We start from the raw sequence: 23,475 nt of genomic DNA on the forward strand, positions 1-23,475 counted from the left end.
CCGAATCAATAACTGTGGTAGAATTGTAATTCCTGGGCACACTGAGCAATCTTTATCCCTACATCCCTCTTTCCTGCACCCCTTGTCCCCATGCTGTGTGCCTGCTGGCTGCAGCGATTCCAGTCTCGCTACTTGAGACAAAAAGAGGAATTTTAATTAACAAGCTCTGTTTTCTCCAGCCCTCTGCCCACCCCTCCAGCCCTGCTTTCTGAACCCTGCTAGCCTTTGCAGATGGCTCTTCCATGTCTGGATGTGCCCTGACAGATCTGGACCGGGCTGGCTGCGTGCCTGGGGCTGCAGCAGGGACACGGAGGGAGCTGGGGCATCCTCGGGAAGCAGAGGTGCATGTGAGTCCCAGGGCACCTAGTCTAGGCCCAGTCCTCGGGATGGATTTTGGAGCTGTCACGGTGGTCACTGTCCCTCTCAGTCACTGACAGCAGTGTGCTCAGCAAAGGGCTGAGGTTTTGCAGCTTCTCTGTGCTTCTCCCTCCTTTTCCCCCCTTCCCAAAGGCTGAAGCCTGCTGGCACAGGGAACAGCTCTCTGCCTTGTTTGGAGCCACTCCTGGGTCCCAGCCCTGCCTCAGGCTGAGCCTCTGCTGGAGGTGAGGGTGAGGGCAGGACCCAGGCAATGCCATTTCTGCATCCCTTCATGGCAGCCCAGCACAGAGGAAAGGGCTTAGGGTAGTATTTCTGCCGCCTCCTGGTCTGCCCTGCTGTTTTGTTCTCCCCAAACCAGTTGGGTCTCAGCTCCAAGGATTTTTCCATCTAGCCTGGCAGGCCCGGTGGGCACGGGAGCGTGTGCCTGGCAGCAGCCGACACATATGCCAGCACTTCCATTACTTGCTGGAAGAGACCTTGGTCTGCTAGCAGCATCCCTGCAACCTCAAGGCAGCCCGTGAAGCAGGAACATTTATTATGACCATTTCGTCCCTTAATTAAAATGCCTTAATTGATTTTTAATAGTTTCCCCTTTGGAAAAAGACAAAGCAAACCAAATCAAATAATAACTCCATTAAGGCCATTTTGTTCGGAAGTGAAACAGCTCCAATAATCATGGTGTTCCTGGCTCCTCTCAGATGGTGGGTAGCTGCCAGTCTCCAGTGAAAGGAAACAGCCTGAGATGTGAACATGGGAACTGGCGGCCAGTTGGTGGGTGAGATGGGGAAAAAGGGAAGAGAGTCTCCACTGGTGTCACGCCAGGACTTGGGTACTGTCCCATTTAGGACAGGCAAGCCACAGAAAAGAGGATAACAAATGATAGTGATAAAGTAATACTAGACAATCTGGAAGATACAAAAACCCAGACGGAGAGCAAGCAGGGGAAGCACAGCCATTGAAAAGTGTGCCCAGCCCTTGCTCTGTTTCCTTCACCGACCTTGCTCTCCTGGCAGTAAGGTTTGCTCTGGGGGCAGCTGCAGCATGGGTGTCTGCGGGCTGCTGCTGTGTGGAGGTTGAGCTGTTCCACCTTCCCAGGGCCTGTTCCCCTGCTCCGTTTCCCACTGTGCTGGCTGTGCCGGGCAGCTTTGAACTCCTCTCTCCTGCCTTAGAAGTTGTGGCCTCCCTTTGGATTTTAGGGTTACCTTCCCAGGGCTGGGGGCAGTGGTGTTGTGGAGGTCTGAAATCACCCTTAAGCAAACCCTCACCCCAGCAAATCCACCCATTTTTCCCTCCTGCTCCTTAAAATTACCTTCCTACCCTCTTAGCGGTAGTTATATGGTCTCCATATGGTATCTGCAGGGCCCAGGTTTGCAGCCGGCCAGACAGATTCCTCAGAGCAGCCCCCAAGTGGGAATCACAACTCTTGCTCTGAGGAGCGATGAAAGAAGCAGCAGCCATTTATTATTCATTGCAATGTAATTGCTGCCACCTTTACCATCTTGCCACCATTATTTTATGGTATTTGTTTAAGGAACTAGATGAAATGCAGGTGTTCTGCACAAGAAAGCATTCTCCCTTACCAGGGACAGGCTGTCCTTGAATATCTTGCAGGGCATGGACCTGCAGGAAGCCCATCAGCACCCTTTCATCTCACCTAGTACAAACCCAGACCAACTCCTTCCTCAAGGAGGTTGAGAAGGTACCCAGCAGTCTGCCTCTAATTCCCAGCTTTGTTTAAGCCCTCTGTCTCCCTCCCTCCCTCCCTCCTTCAGTGGCAGGGCATTATCCCCCTTCTCTGCAGGTCAGAGAAAACATGACGCCTTGCAGACCAGCCTGTTTGGGCAGTGATGACTTCTGCTCACTTTTGATCAAGTGTGCAGTGGGAATGGGGGCTCCTCACACCGCGGTGGGGAGAGGGGATATGTGAGGGGCCACGTCCACCCCTCATACCCCAGCAGCAATTCTGAGACACGGAGGCTGAGAAGGAGACAGTAACAGAGCTGTCTTTTCTCCTGCTGTGTTTGGACTGAATGAAAACCCTGCCGTGACAACACTCTGCCGTTACAATGGCACCGAACGCCAGCCACGGGTTCCAGACTGAGTCAGTTCTGGCTCACCCGTCAGGCTCCCTGCTCCCAAAGCCATACTCACGCAGACGTTTGAGCACCACGTGGCAGGAGGCTCACTGACGCCGGGGCTTTGGCTCTCGGGCCTGTTTGTGGCTGGACGCTCAGCAACAGCTCTGCAGGAGGCTTGTTCACAGCTCCAGCGGTTTGGCCCCTGCACATGCATGTCCCTGCAGCAGCTCCCTCCTCTGCAAAGCTGGTGGATGCCTGGGTGTCACCGGCACTGAGGGGACAGACAGGTTCTTTTAGGGATCCTTGGCAGAATGGTGACAGCACTAAATCATGGTTACAATTAAAGCTTTATTTCCTTAACAGGGTATTGTGATTTGTATAGCACAGAATTTATGATTGAAGTGACACAGGATTTCTACAGGCACAGTCAATGTAGTTCAATCTACAAGTAGCATTAATACAAAATTTGTAGTACAACTCATGATTTCTAGTCACCTAAGTAATACAGAATTTATAACACAACTCATAATTTGTAACCACCTGGACCCTCCGCAGGTCGGGTCAAATCCTAATACATGGTTTGCTGCATCAATATAACAATCATAATCTAGACTTGAAAATCCTATAAAAAAATACAAGTCACTCAGTCCTTGGAGGAAGCAGAGGATGGCAGGGGTGTCCCTGTCCACAGGGAGACTTGTAACTGCTTGATTTTATGGGCAGTGCTCTTTGTGCTGTTTTGCAGCCTGCCTGGCTGGGTGCCTGGGACCTTCAAGGCCAGCAAGGAAGGGAGTAATTCTCTTGGTGCCCAGGAACCTTGAGGCTGGCGAGGAGGGAAAGAAAAAAACTGTTTGGTTTGTCTACTTGATTCACAGGACCTTGTGAATTCAGGGCCTGATAATGAGGGAAAGGGAATGTGTACGTGACCCGCTCGGTCACAGAGTGTCTGCTTGCCTCATAAAATGGCATTAGTAATGCTAACCACGCTACCAGGGCTCGGGAGCAGGGGGTACCACTCTTGGGTGGTAGTATTACTAGCAGGAGCAGTGATGGAGACTCATGCAGAGACAGGATGGCAGATATTTTCACTCAGGGAGATGAGAAATAAGAAATGGGTGCACAGTCTGGAAATAAATTGTTATGGGGAGGTGGAGAAAAGCACCTTGAATTTGAGCGTCCTGTTGTTTTTCTCCTTCCCTAGTTTTTAAGGAGTTAGGATTCAGGGCATTTTTGTAGCAAGTAAATCTCATCAAAGATGACTGACACCACCCATCGATTTCTTCTGTCAGTCCTAAGAGGTCCCAAATTTTTGGCTTATTTGAAGCAACTTTCTGGTTTTACAAAGCCTAACCTGAAGGAGCAGGAGAGGCAGGCTTCAAAGGGCATGAGCAGGAGGTCTGTTCAGGACCTACCAGTCTGGCCCTGGCAGGTTGAGGGGATTTTTCCCTCTTAAATTCAAATAAACATAAACTTGCATGAAAAATTGCATTTTCCACTGACCTTTCCTTGGGGAATTTGCGTTCAACTGATCATAGGCTCTAAAAGGAGGTGCAAGTGAACTGAAAGTCCATTCAGTGTGAGGAAGGATGGGGGTTGTTTAGCCTGAAATGCCATGTGGGACATGCCCTTTGAGTTTCAGTTTTTGCAGCTGCTCTGCTGTCTCCCATGCTCTCACTTCTGCTGTGTCTGTGTTCCAGACCTCCTTCTCCTGATGGAAAGTCTCAGACCAGGCATGGGACCGTTGGAGGCAGCCAACAGCACCCTCACCGTGGAGAAGACAGCATCAGACGAGAAGCTGCCACAGGGCTGGCACGCCAAGGACTTTGTCATTCCCAGCCAGGATCTCTCCGGGTCCCGCAGTGTTATGATGGACAGCACCAAGATCTTGGGGGTCCAGGTTGTTCTGATTGCTGCCTACTCCCTCATCATTCTGCTGGGGTTCATTGGCAACTCCTTGGTCATCTACATCATAGTGAAGTACAAGACCATGAGGACCGTCACCAACTTCTTCATAGCTAACCTGGCCCTGGCAGATCTGATGGTGGACACGCTCTGTCTGCCTTTCACCCTAGTGTACACATTGCTGGACGAGTGGAAATTTGGAGCTGTTCTTTGTCATCTGGTCCCTTATGCTCAAGCTCTGAGTGTCCATGTGTCCACGCTCACCCTAACTGTGATTGCCTTGGATAGGTACCGGTGTATTGTTTTCCACCTGGACAGCAGGATTTCCAAGAGGCTCAGCTTCACCATCATAGCTGTCATGTGGCTAGCAGCAGCTGTCCTAGCAGGTCCTCTGGCCATCTTCAGAGAGTACCGGTATGAGGAAATCCCATCCATCAACCTCAAAATGGCTGTCTGCTCAGAAAAATGGCCTTCTGGTAATAACAGGGATGCCACTATCTATAGCCTGTCCATGCTCCTCCTGCAGTATGTGCTTCCTCTTGCAATTATTTGTTATGCTTATATCAGGATCTGGTTCAAGCTGAAAAACCATGTCAGTCCCACTTCTAGGAATGAAAATCAGTGCCGGAGGAGGAAGACAACCAAAATGCTAGTGATGGTAGTTGTGGTATTTGCAGTCTGTTGGCTCCCCTTCCACATATTCCAGCTTGCCATTGATCTTGATCTGGTTCTTATCTTCCATGAGTACAAACTCCTGTACACTCTCTTCCATGTTGGGGCCATGTGCTCTACATTTGTCAACCCTCTTCTCTACGGATGGATGAACAAGAACTACCGGAATGGCTTCCTTATGTTCTTCCGTTGCCAGAACAAGCCAGAAAGCATCCACACAGAGGGCTCAGTTAGAGGGAGGTCATACATCTTCAGGGCCAACACCCTAAATGGGAGCACCAAACAGACTCCTGGCAATGGACCACTGCCCACAGAGGTTTAGGGATGGGACATCCACCTCTGGGACTGACTTTGACTGAGCCCAGAGACATTCTTGGGTGAATGCCTTTTTTTTGGCAGAACATCGTGTCACCAAAACATTATAGCTACCACAGCCACGTAGAAATACCCGCCTGTATCTCTCAAAACAATAAATCTGGTGTATTTCTGTCTGACCAAACAAATGAATTTTTCCTTTTTCTGCATTCAAGTTATGCATGCAGAAGCATGAAAAATCACACACAGAGGAGGCTTTCATTTAGCCAGCAAAATACTCCCTTTTTGCTATTTTCCTTTGTCAAATTGGGTTGCTCAATCTCTTACCTCCTGACATATTACACATTACAAACGGAGAACTCTCATTGTGTATGCTTGTTCATCTGTACATCTCCTGCCCAAAAGCCTTAATGATCCATCTTTAGCTAATGCCTCCAAGGGGAAGGAGACCAACCCTCCTCTGCAAACATGGGCTGGTTAATGCCATCACTCCGCAGGCCTGGCAAGGGACTGGGCTAGTGCGGGTTGAAGATGGGCAATCCATGATCTCAGCACAGCATTTGCAACCCCTGGGATAAGCTCTCATCCTCAGAAAGCCCAGGAGGTGACAATGACAGTACTTACCACAGTTTCCTTTACAAGGGCCAAAGCAAGGCTTTGGGGACACCTCATTAGCCAGGGAGCTTGTGAGCCAGTGCCCTGGATTTAGCAAGGAGGAGAGCAGGCAGAGAAGCAGATAGGAAAGAGCTGGGGCAGCTGATGAAGAGGACTGAAATTGAACCTAGGGGATTGGCAAAAGTGATTTCTCTAGACCCCAAGATGTGGCTTCTGCCATGCAATAACTTGACAGGTGCCAGCATGACCAGAGAGGCAAAAGTGCCAACTCCACCATTCTCCAAGGCGCTCAGAGGGTTTTAAAGCTTTGCTCTTCCTGGGGTTGGAAGTTGTAAGTGTCTGTACATGGGTGCTTCAGTTCAGAAGACAGCTGTAACCTGCTTGCATGGTTGTCACAGATGTGGTGTCCTCTGGCAGAAGACGACATGGAGACAAAGTAAGATGTATTCTTTCAAACCAGTCTCTATGTTCTCCTCCCTAAGGCTGTGTCAGCTGAGGAACGTATTTTTAGCTCTGCCATCAAAGGAGCCTTGATTGCTACTGTGATCTCAGCAGCTCGTCACTGGTGTCATCTCTAAAAGTCACTGTTCATCAGATTGGAAAGTAACTCTGAGATGCAGGAAAAAGACTCAACAGACCTCCTCATTAAAGATAAAAAGAAAAGAAAAACTTTGATTTGTAGGTCTTCACTGGAGCAAGGACAAGAGGTAAGAGGACTTGCAGTACTGACTAAGCCAGCCTGGATCAGGCTGCTGGGCTGTCACTTCTAGAGTCCTCAAGAGATGAATTATAAAAGGGCTTATTTGAAATTCCAGCTCTCCTGCCTCCTCCCCAGCTTGACCTGCTTCTGGCCCTTGTTCTCCAGCTCAGCTTCCGACTGCCACACTAGATTTTAATCTGTTTATTTCTGTTCTCCGATCCTCTACTCCATTTTCCTAAATAGATACAAGAATGTGGTCTCTGGTTCTTTCCCAAGAGATATCACTGCCAGGCAGAGGCTGCAGACCACACTCCACACCTGGAGGCATGCGCATGCTGATGTCTAATAACCTCCCCAGCACCTGATCCTGCAGATCACAGCCCATTTTTCTTTTCCAGGGAGCTTCAGGATCTATAAAGATCCTGTCAGGAAGTCATTGATGTTCCAGTGCAAGTGTGATCTGCTTTCTGTCAGGCCAAGACATGGTGGGAGAACCAAGACACCACTTCCCCATGTGAAGTGCCGTGGAGTGGCGGTGGAAGTTTGCTGTTTCAGCCTGATGGAAGGAGGAGGATATTCTCCACCGTACTGATAAATTCTGTCCCTACCTACTGAGCTGGTCACTTCTACAATCCATCCTCCTGAGGGAACTCTCCCCATGTTTATATCAAACTCCGAGACACAAGGAAATGTTTATGTTTCAAAAGCAGCTTAAATGAGTGGAAGAAATTCAACTACTGCCAATAAACACTTCAGAAAGTGATTTAACACTCAATAATATATGTCAGAGTAAAATAACACATTCAGCAATGCAAGCTTGGAAGCCAATCACACTGCCAGCTGAGATGGATGAGGAGCTAAATTGCTCTTCTAGGGCCCTTGCCAAAGGTTTTGTCCTGTGACACCACACACGGTATCTGACTGTGGAGCAAGGCAGATAATGACATTATGAATGACTGTTTAATTTTGAGCCCAGACTTTTAAACTAAATATGGACAAATAAATAAATAGATCCCAGCTCTTCACAAATAAATACTGGCAGTGGTATTTATAGGGCAGAGGGAATTTTATGCGGGAGCAAACTGAGAAGGAGAAACTATTTACTTGGAGTGTAACAGCAAAGTTCTGTTTGCTTTATTTAATACACTTGTGCAGCTTTACTGATAGATTTCTGCTTGCAAGCTTGCTGCTTTTCCCTTGCCATTGCAAAAAATTACAACCTTCCACATCCACTGCTGGCAGGGAGATCAGCTCTTGGTTGTGTATACCTGTCCCTGTGGAAAACTGCAATGCCTGTATTGAGGAAAAGAGGTCCTAGTGTCCACTGCCAAACAGAACAAGAGAAGGTGGAGAGCAAGGAAGTAAAGCTTCTTACCAAAGGTTGATTTGGAAATAAATAGGATGTTACAGATTGTCATGACTGCATAGAAAACAGGAATTAATTTGTTTCCATGAAACAGAAATCTGTTGGAGATGAAGGTTCCCCAAATACTAACACTTTGCTAAAGATGGCCTCACTGCCATGGTCAGTTCCATGAAACCAAAGACCAGAAGCATTTTAAGTTTTTGAACTAGTTAGAGCTCAGGACAGGGTATGACCTTGCTCTGTTGGTATCAAGGGCAGATCCTCTAGTAGTTACAGATATTCTTGGAGTCAAAAGCATCATCTCACTGCCTGCTCCTTGCCAAAGGTGCATCAGGGAACGGCCGCCAAGCCGGGCTCCTCTCCACAGAGCTGGCCCTGGTGTTACTGAGGTGGGATGGAATGACTCTTGTCAGTGGCACAACAGCTGATAGGGATGAGATATTTCATTACAGAGTTAGAGACACAGTGACAAAAATGAACAAGTGTTTCATCAAAGCTTGTCTAGAAGACAGTGTTGTTCCTGGTGACCAAACGAATTTTCTCTAGGGCTCTTCCCGATTCTTACCGACATCCTTCTCAAAATGCTGCTTCACTGAACTGACCCAAGGATATTTCACAACTTTTAGGAGGGAAGGTTCTGCATTCCCTGAGAAACACACTATTTCTCATGCTAAGACACTCTTTCCGGTCACATCATACAAATCTTGTACCACTGAACAGTTCTTAATTGCCAAGTAACCCCTAGCAGATGATTAGCTTTGAATAGACACCACAGGTGGGGGTGCCTTTAACTGTCCAATCCAACCATTACTCACATGCCAGACAAATACTAGAACAGCTGATATATGGCAGTATCATAATTCAAAAACAGCAGCATCAATAACTGTTGTTCCCTATTACAGGCTGCTCTAAGAGCTCTCAAGAGTCCCAGAGTCTCTTATCAAACTTCCAGGCTTGACAAAGCATACTGAAATTTGCAGACCAAAGGCTGTGCTTTGGACACAGGAGGCTCTCCGAGAACTAGAAATTTTGCCTCTAAACCACTTTAGTTTGCTCTGAAAATCCCTTCCCACTTGATTTCCAAAGCATGGACGTCTGTAACAAGCTAAAGCACGTAAAGAGAGCAAAGGTTTGGGCTTTTTACTTTTCCTTGTCTTAAGGCAATATATATAGTCAGCATTTACATCAGTGCAGGGTGAGCTGGGTCCTTCAGTCAGGGCTCTATTAGAATCAAAGACGTGACACGCTCCTGCGTGGGCCTGTGCTTCATCCTGTATCCCCCCGTGGCTCTCTGCCCTGCAGTAACGAGTGCCCTTGCCCATTACCATGGCGGTCCAAGCCTACAATGTCAAATGGCACATGTTTTATTCAATATGCTCACAAATGTATCTGCAGAAACACTGCTCTGAGCTTTCACAAAGGCTCTGTAGGGAAATACATACTAGACAGGGAAAGAAGCAGTTCCTCTAACATATGCTAATAGGAGAGGGGCTTGAGTGCTGTTCTGCTGGAGGAGGTCACACAAAGCTCAGCAGTTCCCTTGATATCAGGTGTTAATCTTATCATTGTTACAGCTAACATGGTCTGAAACCAAATTATCCTTTGTTTGGGCAGGAGCTATGGAGTCGAGGCTTTCTTTGAATGCCTTTGTCTTTCGGCTCTGTTATTGTGTGATTTCACCAGGGTCTCTGAATGTGCTGGGTTTTAAATAAGGCCTCAGGATCAGCTAACCTGGTGAAAATCAGGAACTGCTGCAATAATCCAGAGAAAAGAAAGGATTCTGGGTTCATAAGGGTGAGCAGAATTTGGTCCCTTGCATTTGAAAAAACAGAGCTTTGTCTTCCTTTCAGTTTTCCCTTATCTAGCTTGAGATTCTTCAAGTGCCAAAAATAATATTGCATATTACTGCCAGAACATTTATCTTCTCTTTGAGCTCATTTCAGAGAAGAGATTTGTTCAGGAGGGCCTGGGAGGGGAAGAAGGCTAGGTTTTTAAAGCTCATCGTTATCTCTAGCCTCAGTGTTTTGTAAGTTAAAAGACAAATCACAAAAAGACAAAGTCACTCAGGCACGCCAAGGGAGGTACCAATTTATCTTCAGTCAACACAACCTCTATTTAATTTTCTATCCTGACACCACAGCACCCTTTGCTGAAGCGTTGTATGTATATAGGGCTGAATGAGGTTGTGGGAGGAAAGCATTTTTCTGCTGCTAATAGCAATATCTTGGTGTCACTCATGATTTATAGCCAGCAAAGAATGCTTTTTCTGGTCTGTGTTCTGCTCAGTGTAATGAGTACAGAAGGAATAGTGCAGATGCCTCATGGAGCTCACAGGAGGAGATCTTCATTAGTTCAGTCTTCTCCAGTGTGGTAGCAAAGACTATGAACATTAGAGGAGAAACCCTTTTGTTTATAACTAGCTTATTGAAATGCACAAGCATAGAGTTGTCACCATGTTACTCTGCTAATGTGTCACAAACTTTCACGCACAGTTCGTCTTCAGGATGCGCAGGAAGCTCAGCTACAAGGGGCTTCTCCCTGCTGCTGCATGGAAGGAAGAAGGTCATGGAACAAGATTTCAAGATATTCAGGAGAGGATGAGCCCCTGGATGAAATTTGGAGGTTAATATGGCTCTTTATGGAATGTAGGGTACATTGCTGGCTCTGTTGGGACCGGGATGAGTAATATCAAAAGGAGAATGAACTCTGCCATGGTGCAGGAAGAACGGAGCCTCTATCAAACCAGAGACAAGTAAGAAATAACACAAATCCGGATCCATTATGTCCAGTATTCTGTTTTAGATTGAGGCAGTAAAAGATGCTGCTAACTTGGCCACGTTAGTGGTCCATTCTCCTCATACCCTCAGCAGCAGCCGCAACTGTTGTATTAGAGATGTTAGAGGGGACATCATCCCTGTCTAGACCATTCACTATCTATTTCTAGACTTCTTGTTTGTGATTTAGTCTAATCCCTCCCTGACTCTGATAATTCTGTCTGCTTTCACGGCCTCCTGTGGCATCCAGTTCCAGAAGTTCACTCCCCATGGTGTAAAAAAGTATTCTTCTACCTGTTAAAACCAATTCCCTACTAGTTTCAGCAAATGCCCTCTGGTTCCAGTACTGTGGGACTTGCTGAACAGCAGCTGAACCAGTGCTTACCCAGTTCCTTCTCCATTTTGCAAATCTTGATGTTGTCCTCCTTCTCCAGCTTTCTCATCTCCTACCTCAAGTCACATCTTCTCCTAAGGCAGCTTCTTCATCCCTGGTCATCTTATTTGCTCTTCAGTGGACCTCCTCTGTCTCCACAAATACCACAATGGCCTGAACTTTGCTCATAATTCCTGTGAAGGATTGGGATTTATCATCCTTGTTCCTTGCTTGAGATGAACCCCATGAGTGCTTTCAAGTATGTGTGGAGGAAGGATGCCTCGTCATAAAATGTCAGGCTGCCTCTCCCTGTCTGCAGCATCGCTGTGTTCTTAATGAAATCTCATTACACTGGTCACTGATTCAGTTCAGTGAATCACGAAATACATCCCCAGGTTGGTTTTTTTTTTAAGACAAGAGCCACAAGGGCAGTCAGATCCCTCTACCTCACCTTGAACGCTGTATCGGATAGTTTTATGCAGGGACAAGACTGGAGTCCAAATGATCCTGATTGTGGAATAGTGTCCTAAATCACAGCTTCATCTGTCCATTCTACAAAACAGAAAAATGAGGAATTGTGCATTTCAGGAAAAGAGTGATGTGTTTTTGTTACTTGGCAACTGTCACTCCCACATATTTTGGAAGAATTTGAGAACATCCTGCACCTCAGAGAAATTAGCCAGCTTAGGTGAGGAGGAAGAGAACTGGCAGCAGATCCCCAGAACTTTGAGCTGGGAAGATCTCTTCAGGCTTGTGGGAGCAAAAAGTGCTTTATATCTGCATGCTCCTCAGCTTGTCTTCTCAATGTGTCTGTCTGCATCAGTTTCTGGTCTCTTCATGGAGAAATAATCCATTGTTCTGCCATTTCTGTCTCACAGAGGCATTTCACAGCCATCTGAATGTGCTCTAATCCCACCTGCCAGCTGCAATCAGCACAGTTGCATTCCTGTCAGCCAAGATTTGAGCACTAGAAACAAAAACCTTAAAAAGAGGAATCGGCGAGATATCTGCATGTGAAAACTGGGGAGGGGGCAGTCAAACCCGAGGGCCTGGTGAATGTACGTACAGTGATAGTGAACCCAGGCAACGAGGCCAGAGTAAAATCTGACTCGCTTTCTGCAGTGGCAGTTGACTTCAGATGGGAATTCAGACATGAATATTAAAATAATAATTTAGGGCTTCAGTTGCTGGGAGCTAATCTCCGAGGTCGAACTCAGCAGACAGCTGTGTAAGTGGACCCCAGCTAATGCTTTTATGCAGTGGTTCAGCATTTTTGGTCCAGTTTTGTTACTGACAACTTCACTATGTGAAATCCCATTTCTCTTTCCTAGGTTAGATAAAAGAATCTAGTGGTTTCAAAGTGCAGATCTCAACTGTCTGAGACAACCCTGCAGTACCCAATTAAGTAAAGCTAAGATAGCAAAAATAGCATGGCAAGAACTGATTGAAATTGTCTGTTGCTTCAAGGAGTGCAATAACACAAGATTGCTACGGTGGAAAAGGCATATTACTAAAGCACAGGGTTCACTGGTCTTTGTAAGGTCCGCCTGGAATTGCAGTCCCTGGTTGTGTGAAATTCCAACTGGCTTCATGCAAAATCAGTGAGAGTTGGGTCGTAAATACCCAACAGTTTGTTTGGAATCCTGGTTTTTGTAATTATCTCATTAAAAGGACACAACCCAAGCAGCTAGAGCAGCGTGGCAAGAACTCTCTCTGAAATGCAGCTATTCATGTACTTCGCATAGATTTCCTAGACAGTAGGGAGATATTCTGGAGTATTTTAATCATATGCATGCTGGAAGAATAGTATAAGAAAAGATCATAGGAAATAAACAGGAGTCGGAATGCCCATGGTTAAACCATTCCTGACCGCAGAGTGTCTCACCTCTTCCAATGCTCCTGCGATGAAGATTTCATCCCCTCCCTGCACAGTCTATTCTGAGCCCTTCCTAATGTCTAACCAATAAATCTCTCTTAGTGCAATCTATTATTTCTTGTCTCCTGGCAGACGCAGATAATAGTTTATTACCTTCTATACTGCACCTTTACATATTTAAAGGGTATTGTCATACATCTCTTCTATCCCCTCCAGACTAAACCAAGTCATTTTTTTCTGTCCTTCCTCACAGGGCTCATTTGCTGTACCTCTGTTCTTGCTGCTCTCCTCTGCACTTTCTCTGTTCAACAGCAAACCGTTGTTTGCAGGTAACTACGGCTTTGCAGGTAAACAAAAGGACTGAAGGAGGTAAAAAGACTCTGCAGAAATGTTAGGTTCTCTGAGCAATCACTCTGTATATTGGAATACATAATTAGGAACTGCTCTTTTCCAAACACAGTGACTGCCTCTACACTATGGCAGGAGACCAGGGTCTTTGTTTCGCTGTCAGCAGAGCTGTTTCCATGTTCTGACTCATCAGCGGCTGTTTCTACATGGGTAAAGGCAGCAGCACTTTGCAGCATTATTCAAGACCTCACAGGTGAAAACAACTATAAGGCAAAAGTTTTCCTACAAGTTGCACCAGTCATGTGGAGTTTTGCACCTCATGGGTGCTGCCTCATGTGTGCAGCTCTGGGTAAGTCCAGAGTGTGACATGCATGTGGCCCTGTTCTCTCGGATACGGGGACACAAGCCACAGGAGGCCACAGCCATCACGTCCAAACTTGCCTCTCCCAAGGAACCTCACAAATCCATCTCTCTCTGAGTCAACCTCAGGGCTATTTCTTGTGCTGCCTGGCAGCTTTCTGCGCTCTCCATCCCTGTTATGAGCACATCAGTCACTTCCTCACCCCCTTTCATTTACAAACAGGCCCAAGGAACCTTCAGGTTGTGTCTGGACCTCCACTCCTAGATCCAGTGGCATGGTGGATTAAGTTGCAGTCTCCAGCACCACCGAGGTGTCTGAGCAAACAGCTCTGTCAGCAGACCAGCAACACAGGGCAGCACTGACTTCTCACTATCCCTGGTATCCCCCGTTCAGGGGACCTTTCATTGCTACTTCTTCCACTTTGCCTTAAGGAACAGCACTTATATTGTATTTGCTTGTAATGTGGATAGAAAGTAAAATTCTTTTCAGCTAGTTCTCTCTTCCATCTTTGTTAAATCCTAGATGAGATGATCTTAAACTGCTGAGCCTTGCTTTCCTCTTCTTGAAAACAGGACAAGTGCAACACCCAGAGGCTTGTAAAACATGTCGTATGTGCCAGGTGAATAGTGCTACTGCAGTAAAAAGCATTTTAAGTGAACACATCTTACAGTAATTATGTTTCCATCAGTCGTGTATTAAGGAGGCAGACCTTACTTGGAAAGTGCTGTTAAATAGAGAAAAGCAACTTTTGAATTCTTGGGGGTAAATATTTATTCCAGACTCTCAAAAAAGTAATGATTTGTGAATCTAGGTGTGGGAGGGTTTTTAATGGCAACAATGCCTGGAATTTTTCAGCAGCATCTACTGCTTTCAATGTGGAGTATCAATATTGACTGAAGGATGACCACAGGCTTTGCTCCACTGCTCATAAGCACTTCTGAATTCTTTGGACAAACATGAGTCTAAAGAAATACCAACACAGTTCTTTTCTGTTCCAAGGAAGCTAATTAAACCCCCCAATTTTTAGCCAGTTCTTCTTGTTGTCTTGTGCTTCCCTCCCTGATGATTGCTAAAATGTGCAATTGGAAGTAGGAGCTTCCTCTGCTGAAACCACTCTGGAAGATGACAAGTTCAGCATCAGGGAATAGCCTAAAGAGAAGGATGGGGCACCCTGGCCACAAAGCAAATTTACAACGTTGTGTACATACCCCAGGAATCAGCAAGACAAATTAAATTTAGGAGCAGCGTGGTGGTGACCCCCTGAGGCAGAACATTTATCACAGCCAGATTAGGAAGCTAGAAAGCAACCTGCTGTCATGGCTTTTATGATCAGGTCATGTCTTCACTAATCTGTGGTCCATGTTGCATCAATCATTAGTGGAGACATTTATTTCTCTTTTAACAAAATTCTTTCACACAGGCACACTTGCGACCCTTTTATTCAAAGGTCTCAAAGTGTCTCACATTCCCCAGAGGTTGAAGCCTACCCTGGGAAGTGTTTGAACTGCTCCTTGTGGAAGGGTGAGCTGCAACTCATAACAAATACATTTGCAAGTAGTTCAGTGAGCCACAGAAGGAGGAAAGCCAGGTCTCCTAACGGCCTTATGCCTGCTGCCTGTCTCTCTGGTGTCTAATAATGCGTCAGCTCACACAAGGGGCACTCTCTACCTGCTGTGTTCTTGCACAAAACTTTTCAAATACAACATCGTGGAGACCTTGAGCCCTCTGTTAAATTCTGCTGAAATTCATCAAGTGGTTTAAAAGTTCAGTGGGGCTTTCTACCCCATTGGCACTTCATGAATTTTGGAGAAACGGGGCATGAGGGTAATTGGCTTTCTAGGGAACTAAAGTTACCCTTCACCACAGGACACCCCAGAAGATGTCAGTTGTTATGTGCATGTTGGCAGTCCCTTCTTCTCTTTTTCCTTAGAGGCTCTTGTGTGTCCCCCCTCCTGGAATTTGTAACCTACTTCTCCACTATTAAAGACAAATCAGAAGTCTGAGCTCTGACTGAGACTTCTCATTAGCAAGCACTAATGGGCATGGCACCAGCTGCACAGGAGTCTGTCAAATGGAAGAGCTGGGGCAGAATCTCCTTGTTCTCTCCAGTGCACTCGTTACTGTTTTGTCTCTTCAAGTTCTGTTTCAAGTCATGGTTTCCCCTTGGTTCCTTATCAGGCCATTCCGTAGATGAATAGATCCTACTCTGAGCAGCTGCTTTCTGTTTCTCAGCATATATTTTCCCTTTGTTACAGTCTTCTCATCGGGTCTGGTCATGCCCCCATGTATTCTGATATTTCTGGTACCCTGCACTGTCTTAGGAGAAATAAATGAATAATCTCTTTCCTCACACGCACACCTTTCACCGTGCCACTCAAAAACCAGAATGCCAGTTCTGTGGCAAAAATTCTTCAGTTATACATTCAGATGACTGGTGATTTATAAAAGCAAGTTAAAAATGAGATTCCTAAACAGAATTTAATATATTGTTGTTGCTGTGATTGTAACTCAGTGCAGATTTGACATTTTCAATCCAGAGTTGCAAGGATATGCACTCTTTTATCAATCTGTTTTGATTTAAAAATTCTTATCTCTACTGTACTGTAGGCATTAAGTTAGCTGTATTAATAAACTGTCTCTTGGATGTTTGTAGCCCTTTTAAATTAGCCAGGACTTCTTGAGTTTTGTGGTTAGCACAATGCAGACCTCATTCCTTCTATTCCCCTGTGGTTGTGCTAATAAATATGAGATAGATGCCTTTTGGCATTAACAAACAGGTGCAGCCCCTGCAGTACAACAAATAAATGATTTTGGCTCGGACTTTCCAGCAGTATATTATCAGAGGGGATCGTATAAACAAGCCAGCACTTGTTCGAAGGAAGCATGGGGGTGTGACTTCGTTCCTGGATATCATCCTACTTTACAGTCCACAAAACCTCTATAAGACACTGGAGCTTTGAAGGCTGGAGGCAGCTTGACTGTGTCTCTGCATGTGAACTGTGCTGCTAAGGGTCTGTTCAGGGGCCCTCCAGAGTCATGAATATGCCAAGTTGCTTTGAGGTATTCTATGAAAAGAGACCCTGGCACTGAGCTCTGCTTGCTAGAGACTTGCAGACATTTAGAAATGCTCTGCCATGCAAGCCAAGCCACAGCTCAAAGATCTTCTACTTCTTGTAATCAACAGACAACTGCCAAATGTGATAAGGCAAGGGTTTCGGCTCAAAATGGACTAGGGAACCAGGAGGAGAGAGGAGAGAGACAGTAGGCAGACATCAGGTGCGAGGTACAGATTTTAAAACTTTGATGTTCTCCCCTTCAGTGGAAAGAGCTGAGACAAGATTAATAGTACAGCACTCAGTAATGGTATTATCCTGTTCAGAACACCAGGAGATGCCGTTGTTCTGAGTGTCACTATAAAAACATGAACCGTCAGGGTACCTGATTCTCCACTCAGTTGCTCTGTTTGAAACCAGATTAACATCCCCGAGATTGGGATTACCTTTTGTCTTTGACAGTTGGAGCTTCTTTGTGTATTCAAAGAACTTGCCTCCTTGCTGGGGTGTGTGGTGCTTCAGTACCTGTCACACAGCACCAGTGTGGTGTAAGCCATCAGCTGCCACTGAAGGGGAAGCTGCAGGATTTCTTTCCCAGACAGATGCAGAAGTGGTGCACACTGTCAGCATCCCAGATGTACCTCAAACATGACATCAGAGAGCAAACCAGAGCCTCCTTGTTTTTATATACACTTGTTTTCATATACTGCAGAGCAGGACAATGAGCAAGACTCCGGAGGGATTCACACGTACTCTATATACCCCAGACTAGCTCTGCCTGTATTTGAGCTCTTTCCAATATAGCACTAAGTGATTCACATCTCTCCTGTTGTTCATTCTTCCATTTTATCTCCAGGGGAAGATGTGAGTGCACGGAGTGTCTTGTTCTGGTGGCTATCTCTTAAAAAAATATGTATTTAATTATCTTGCAGGAGGGAAGATTAAAAAAACAGCCTCGCTGCTTTGGGACCAGAAATTAGTGGAGTTTATCATGACTCCCAGGTCCTAAGGGAGCACATTTTGCAGTCTCAGCTCCAAGAAGGCTCTCCTGACTCCCGCCCAGCCAAGCTTTACCCTTTATTGCAGGCAACCAGCTCTGCCGTGCCAGGAGAGAAGCTGTTGCCTCTTGCTTTCACTCCTGGCACTGTGCTGCCTTTTACTGTGTGGCCACGCTGCCGTGAAAAGCATGGCCGTAACTTCTGTCAACCTTTCTGTGTAAACTTTAAGCTAGCAGGGGTGAGGATCAGCACTGCTGTGGCAGTGAGGCTCAGTCTTCCTGAGGAATCCTACCTAGCTCTTTCAGAGCTGTAGCTGCTGCAGCTACACAGCCACTGAATCCCTACCCGTGCTGGCTAATTTACCACCCTGTGCATGACACCTGGGTCCTTTCTCTGCATTGTAGACAAAGGCTTTAGATAGTCTCGGCCAGAAAATATGGGCCAAGACCTTGACTTGAAGATTCCCTTTCCTTGCTGGCTGTGCATTTCTGAGAAAGAATTAAGTTATGGTGTGGGGTCACCCTGGAGTGAAGGGTGCGGTTTCACAGGGATACGAATAGATGTTTATCTGGATCCAGTTCACAGGTTTTGGATTGAGAATATTTTAAAGCATCCCAAAAGTCATGCATGACTGTTCTGAACTCAGAGATGCAGGTGTGCAGAAAGCTGTAGGATACAGGTGGAGAAAGTCTTTACAAATTTCATTACTGTGTGGTCATTCCCTGGTTGTTACCCCGGGACTGCTTTCCCTCCCCGCCCAAACTGACTGAGGTGGGGTTAGAATCAACCATTTGTGTCAACCAGTGAGTGGCTTCAGAGGGTTTGTGATATCAGTCTTCAGGTATTCTTTTTCCTCTCTGCACTTCAGGTTTTTTGTCATTAAAACAGGGAGTGAGAAGCAATGTTCACCCATCTCACATCACATGCCTAATTGCAGCTGCAGAGTAGGTTTCACTAGTGTTGCTGGTAAAGTGTCATATTGGAGCTGCAACCCGAAATGCCAAGTCTGTGAGTAGCTTTTCCTTCATGAACCACATAGACCAAGTCAAGCTTGTCATACTTAACAGGCTCAGCACCAAGGACACTAATTTCATACGGTGATGCCTTCATAAGGGGCAGCTCCTTATTAATGAATGTATTCACCATTCGGTGAAACACATTTCTGTACTTCAAAAGTTGTGAAAGCATCTGAGCAAAGACACTGCTCTGGCAACAACAGAAAAAAACACAACAGGGACCAAAATCATTAACATGTTCATTGGAGAAAGGAGGCAGCTACCTTGATGGATTTCAGAAAAATGTTACACGCTACTTAACAAAACTGTAATGAAATACAGTGGTATGTCCTGTCAGAGAGAGCAGCACAGCACGAACACTGGAAAATAATAACACTTGTGCAGCTGTGAACAGCAGGAAGGACAGAATCCACACACCTTCCGAGGATGAGCCGCCAGGCCCCGTGCGCAGCCCTGCGCTGCCTCGGTCTCATACTCTCATTTATTACCACAAAGATAACGGCTCCCTCCTCTCACGCAGGTGCTGCTCTAGTCAGAGCGCAGAGCTGCCACGCCGCACGGCCTGCCCTGGGCTGGCTGCCTCTCCTGCCCGCCGAGCTGCCGCAGTGTCAGGGACGGCTGCCTTCTGCAAGGCTGGTTCTTCTGCGGCTGCGACAGGGCCCGGGCACTGTCACGAGTGTGCGGCAGAAAAACCCTGCAGCACCTCGGGGCTCCTCCGGGTTTTTGCAAGCAAATAGTAAACACAACTTAGCGGTAGTGGGAGAAAACTCAGAATCTGTTTCTTGAGGCAAGACCATTTTTCTGGCTCTCTGGGGAGAATTCCAGCTAACACATTGACAATGACACATTATTCCTGATGATTCAGGGGAAGAAATGAGTAGGACAGAAATGATTATTTAGAAAAATATATACTCAGGACACTATAAAGTGTCAGACTTAGTCAGGACTCTGCCTTTAGTAGCCACCAGCACTCTATTCAATTCTCTCTATTAGACTCTTGCAGCGATTTGGGGCCTTGGGGAACTCTTCTTAGTCCTCCAGATAGTGGTGAATTTATTCTTTAAACAGGAAGTCGTTTAGCTCCTATTTGTTTATCCTGATGCAATTTTCTAGATGAGTGCATTATCCATGTAAAATTTCAGTGGGTTTTGGATACTTGCTGATGTACTGTGCTGCTCTGTGATCAACTGGCAGCAAAGCTGGAGTTATTTCTTCCTGTGAGCTTTGAATGGTTATGCTTCAATTTCACTTTACAAATTGAAAGGAAATTAGAATTTTCAATTTCAGAAGCTATACCCTTTCCTTTATCAGCAACAAGGAAGGAATGGGAACGCTTGCCTAACCTGTTCTGTACTGTTCATTATTTTGCACAAATGTATCACTAGGTTTCTTTTCTCCTTCATAAACTCTGTAGATAGTCTTTTTAACTGTGCCTCTTCTCATAGCTTTCATTATTTCCATCACCTAACATATCATACTTTTATACCTCATTTAGTAGAAAAACGTGTAGAGATCAAATTTTAGTTTAAAATATGAAGGTCACCTCTAAGCCTTGTTAACAATTTTACTGAAATAACTAAAATAGAGAAGTGATATGAATCATTGCTCCTATTTTATTGTTTAGGAAAAATTGAATAAATGTCTTGAAAATGTTTTATGTAACCTTTTTGAAAGAAATGTATTTCACTTACTGTAAAATATGTGCTAGTTTGACTGCTGCTGAATAGTTTGGTTGGATGGAGACTCAGAAACCAAAGCAATTTCAAAGAAGAGAGATGGATTCTGTTTTACAAACACAAAAACCCTAGGTACTATGTATGGCTATAGCAGCCTTGCAGAGAAATTGAGATTTTTATGATGCTGGAAGAATAAATGAGAGGTTGGTACAATAACTCCATCGGTTTAATGGCTGCTTTGTTTTGGATGAAACAAGAAGATACCTTTTGCTACCTAAATCAAGTGTATCGGTTTTAGTCCCTTTTCTTGTTTGATAATTTTGTGCTGTGAGTTACCTGTTCAATAACGACAGCCATATTTAAGAGCCAAAGTTTTGCTGTTTTGTAACGCCCACCCCACGAGAAACCTGTGTATATAATTAGGAACGTTGGAACTGTTAACGTTTCTGAGGTCCCTGACGTTTGTTCTTGCAAACATCTCCCAAACGTACCGGAATTCATCAGAATTTTTGCTTTTTCACTGGTGCCATTTTAAAAATAGCAACATCTTTATTGCAACATATCTGAGGGAAAGGGGCTCCTTTACCCTTCTACAGACAGACATGCTCCTCCTTTGTCTCCCCAGTCCTCTGGCTGCTGCTCTATCATGCTGTTGCAGTTATTATCAGCACAAAGACTGCAGACGGTGCAGTGAAATGGGAGCTACAGCAGATGTGTGCAGAGCCACAGAGGAACTAGTTCAGTGTGTTTTTACTCTCAAAGGAAAGCATGACCCCATGGTCACCAGTGTAGTGTCCTAGCGAATCTCAGGGAGGTTTAAAATGATGTAGGACTAAGGACTGCCCCAGGCGACTGTAGCTGATAATGGATCCACCTGACTGTTCCTAAATCCCCTGCACACCTCCCTCACCCAGGACAAGGCCCAGAGTGGGTCCCACTGGGGTTTTTAAGCCCTCGACCTCCACTGTGAAAATGACCCTCTGAAGTCCTTGGCTGTGTTTTCCTCCTCCCTGTCACGCTGTCTCAATCTCACACAGCTTTCATTTCAGGGGTTGGTGTCATGAAATCTTCTTGGAAACTGGTGGTGTTCGAGGACCGACACTGGGGTGATGTTAAATCACACTTAGAAAAGAAATTTCAGCCCCACATTACGTGCAGGACAGCATTGTGTTGATTGAACAGAAGGGTTTGAGCCTTGGACGGCTGCAGATGAGGGAGCTGGCGCTGGATGAAACTATTAATAATCTGCTATGATTTCTCACAAATTAAACAGACTCTGAAGTCAACTCTTCAAAAATAAATGGTGATACCTGCTGTAGCTGTGTGCCTGGTTGTCTTTTGAACTCCTTCAAAGTGGCCCTTGTACTTTATCAGGGAAATGAAGAGGGAGATCCCTGTGTAATCTCCATCGTTACCTTTCATTTCTTGAGATAATGATGCATAAAGTGTCCTGGGGGGAGTCCCTGTCCCCTCCTGACACAGCAGGTACTCCTTTGTAACATTCCTCGGGCTTAGAATAGATGCCGATACAAAGCAGCTTCCCATTCCTCAAAAAACTATTACAGCATAGTTAAAATAATTTACGTGCTGTTAATATCATTTTTCTGAGATAAAGCCATATGTCCATGGAAGAATCAAAATGCCCAATTTAGGAAAGAGTTAGAGTTTCTAATACCACTGTCAGCACGCACGCTGTGAGAAACTCCTCCATGAATGATAAGGGAAACACGGCTGCTTTCCTTCAAGTTTTTTTCTCTTAAATTATTTTTTCACTTGTTCATTAGTCCTGTAAAGCCAATCAGCCTGTTTTTTTTCCCAAATATTTGGCTAGGTAGTAACTCCAACAAAATTCTAGTGGTCATATATTGATCCAAATAGAAGTATGGAGCTTTGGAAAAGTACACGGTTGGCTGAAGCCACACAGTGTTTGACGCAGAACAGACAGTTTGTCACCAATTATTGCACATAAACACTAACAGAGCACATAAACAGCTGCAGGACTTCAGGAGAATAGCTGGTTGCAGATTTAATACTGGCTGTCATATCACTGCTTTGTGGGTTTTATTAACGACTTCTTATAAGAAGAGCCCTTATTCTGCTCCTCTGAGATCTGAGAAGACATCAGATAGATGTGGTTTACATTTCTCTAAAGTTAGAAGTCATGATGTAAAGTACAGAAATAGACATGAATAGAAAAAAAAAAAAAAAAGCCAAAATGTGTAATTTGAAAAACATGCTAAAGCAATAGCTGCACCACATCCCGCTTTCCAAAAGGTTCAAAGGAAGAAGGTCACGGGTAGAGAGCCCCATGGGCCTATTTGCTCCCCAGGGAGCAAACTGCTAATTTTAGCAATCGTGAAACAGAAAATAATTACTTTGTTGTGTATGGAAACTTTTAGTCTTCAAAATGGTGAGAGAAATATTGATAAAGAAATGCTGGGACCCAGAGATGCCATGAGTACATCGGGTGGCTACTGCACCCAGGGCGATACCGTGTTTCCCGCAGATCTCTGGCGGCTCTCACGCTGAGGCGGCGGCACCGCGCTGGCCCTACAGCCACCGCCTCAGCCGAGTGGCACTGAGCCTTCTCGGATTTTCAGCTGGATCTGAATTTCAGGTTGCCACTTCACGGGCCTCACCACCAGTCACGGGAAGCGTGTCTGACTGCATCGGTGGGCTGACGCTATCCGGCCCGAGGCGCGGAGCTTCGCCATGGCGACTTCCCTCTTCAGGAGGGGAAGGGCCCGGCCCGCACTTGCTGCTCCGAGGAGACCAGGAGGCAGAAAAGCCGTGGGAAGTCGGACCAAAACCCCGCCTGGCACCACTGGAGAACGCAAGAACGTGGCGCTACTTCTGCAGAGCGCACCCGGCGCTCCCAGCGGCCTGAGCCCTTCGCTAATTGCGCTCTAATTGCGCCGCGCGACAGCACCGTGACGCCTCCCGCCTCAGGAGAACCGGCGGGAACAGGGGCCGC

General features: G+C 45.8%; 1 protein-coding gene across 1 annotated transcript; it reads left to right on the forward strand.

Moving 5' to 3' along the window:
* Window positions 1–4,167: 4,167 nt before the first annotated feature.
* Window positions 4,168–5,352, forward strand: LOC113485248 (neuropeptide Y receptor type 2-like). The gene has a single exon (XM_026858292.1). It carries the CDS (start codon window positions 4,168–4,170, stop codon window positions 5,350–5,352), a length of 1,185 nt encoding a protein of 394 aa, XP_026714093.1.
* Window positions 5,353–23,475: the final 18,123 nt, after the last annotated feature.

The sequence above is a fragment of the Athene cunicularia genome (genome assembly GCF_003259725.1).
Source record: "Athene cunicularia isolate RWA chromosome 13 unlocalized genomic scaffold, athCun1 chr13_part1, whole genome shotgun sequence".
NCBI classification, from domain to species: domain Eukaryota; kingdom Metazoa; phylum Chordata; class Aves; order Strigiformes; family Strigidae; genus Athene; species Athene cunicularia.

Excerpts from the sequence above, each read along its gene's own strand:
- LOC113485248 (XM_026858292.1), top strand. The coding sequence starts at position 4,168 with ATGGAAAGTCTCAGACCAGGCATGGGACCGTTGGAGGCAGCCAACAGC.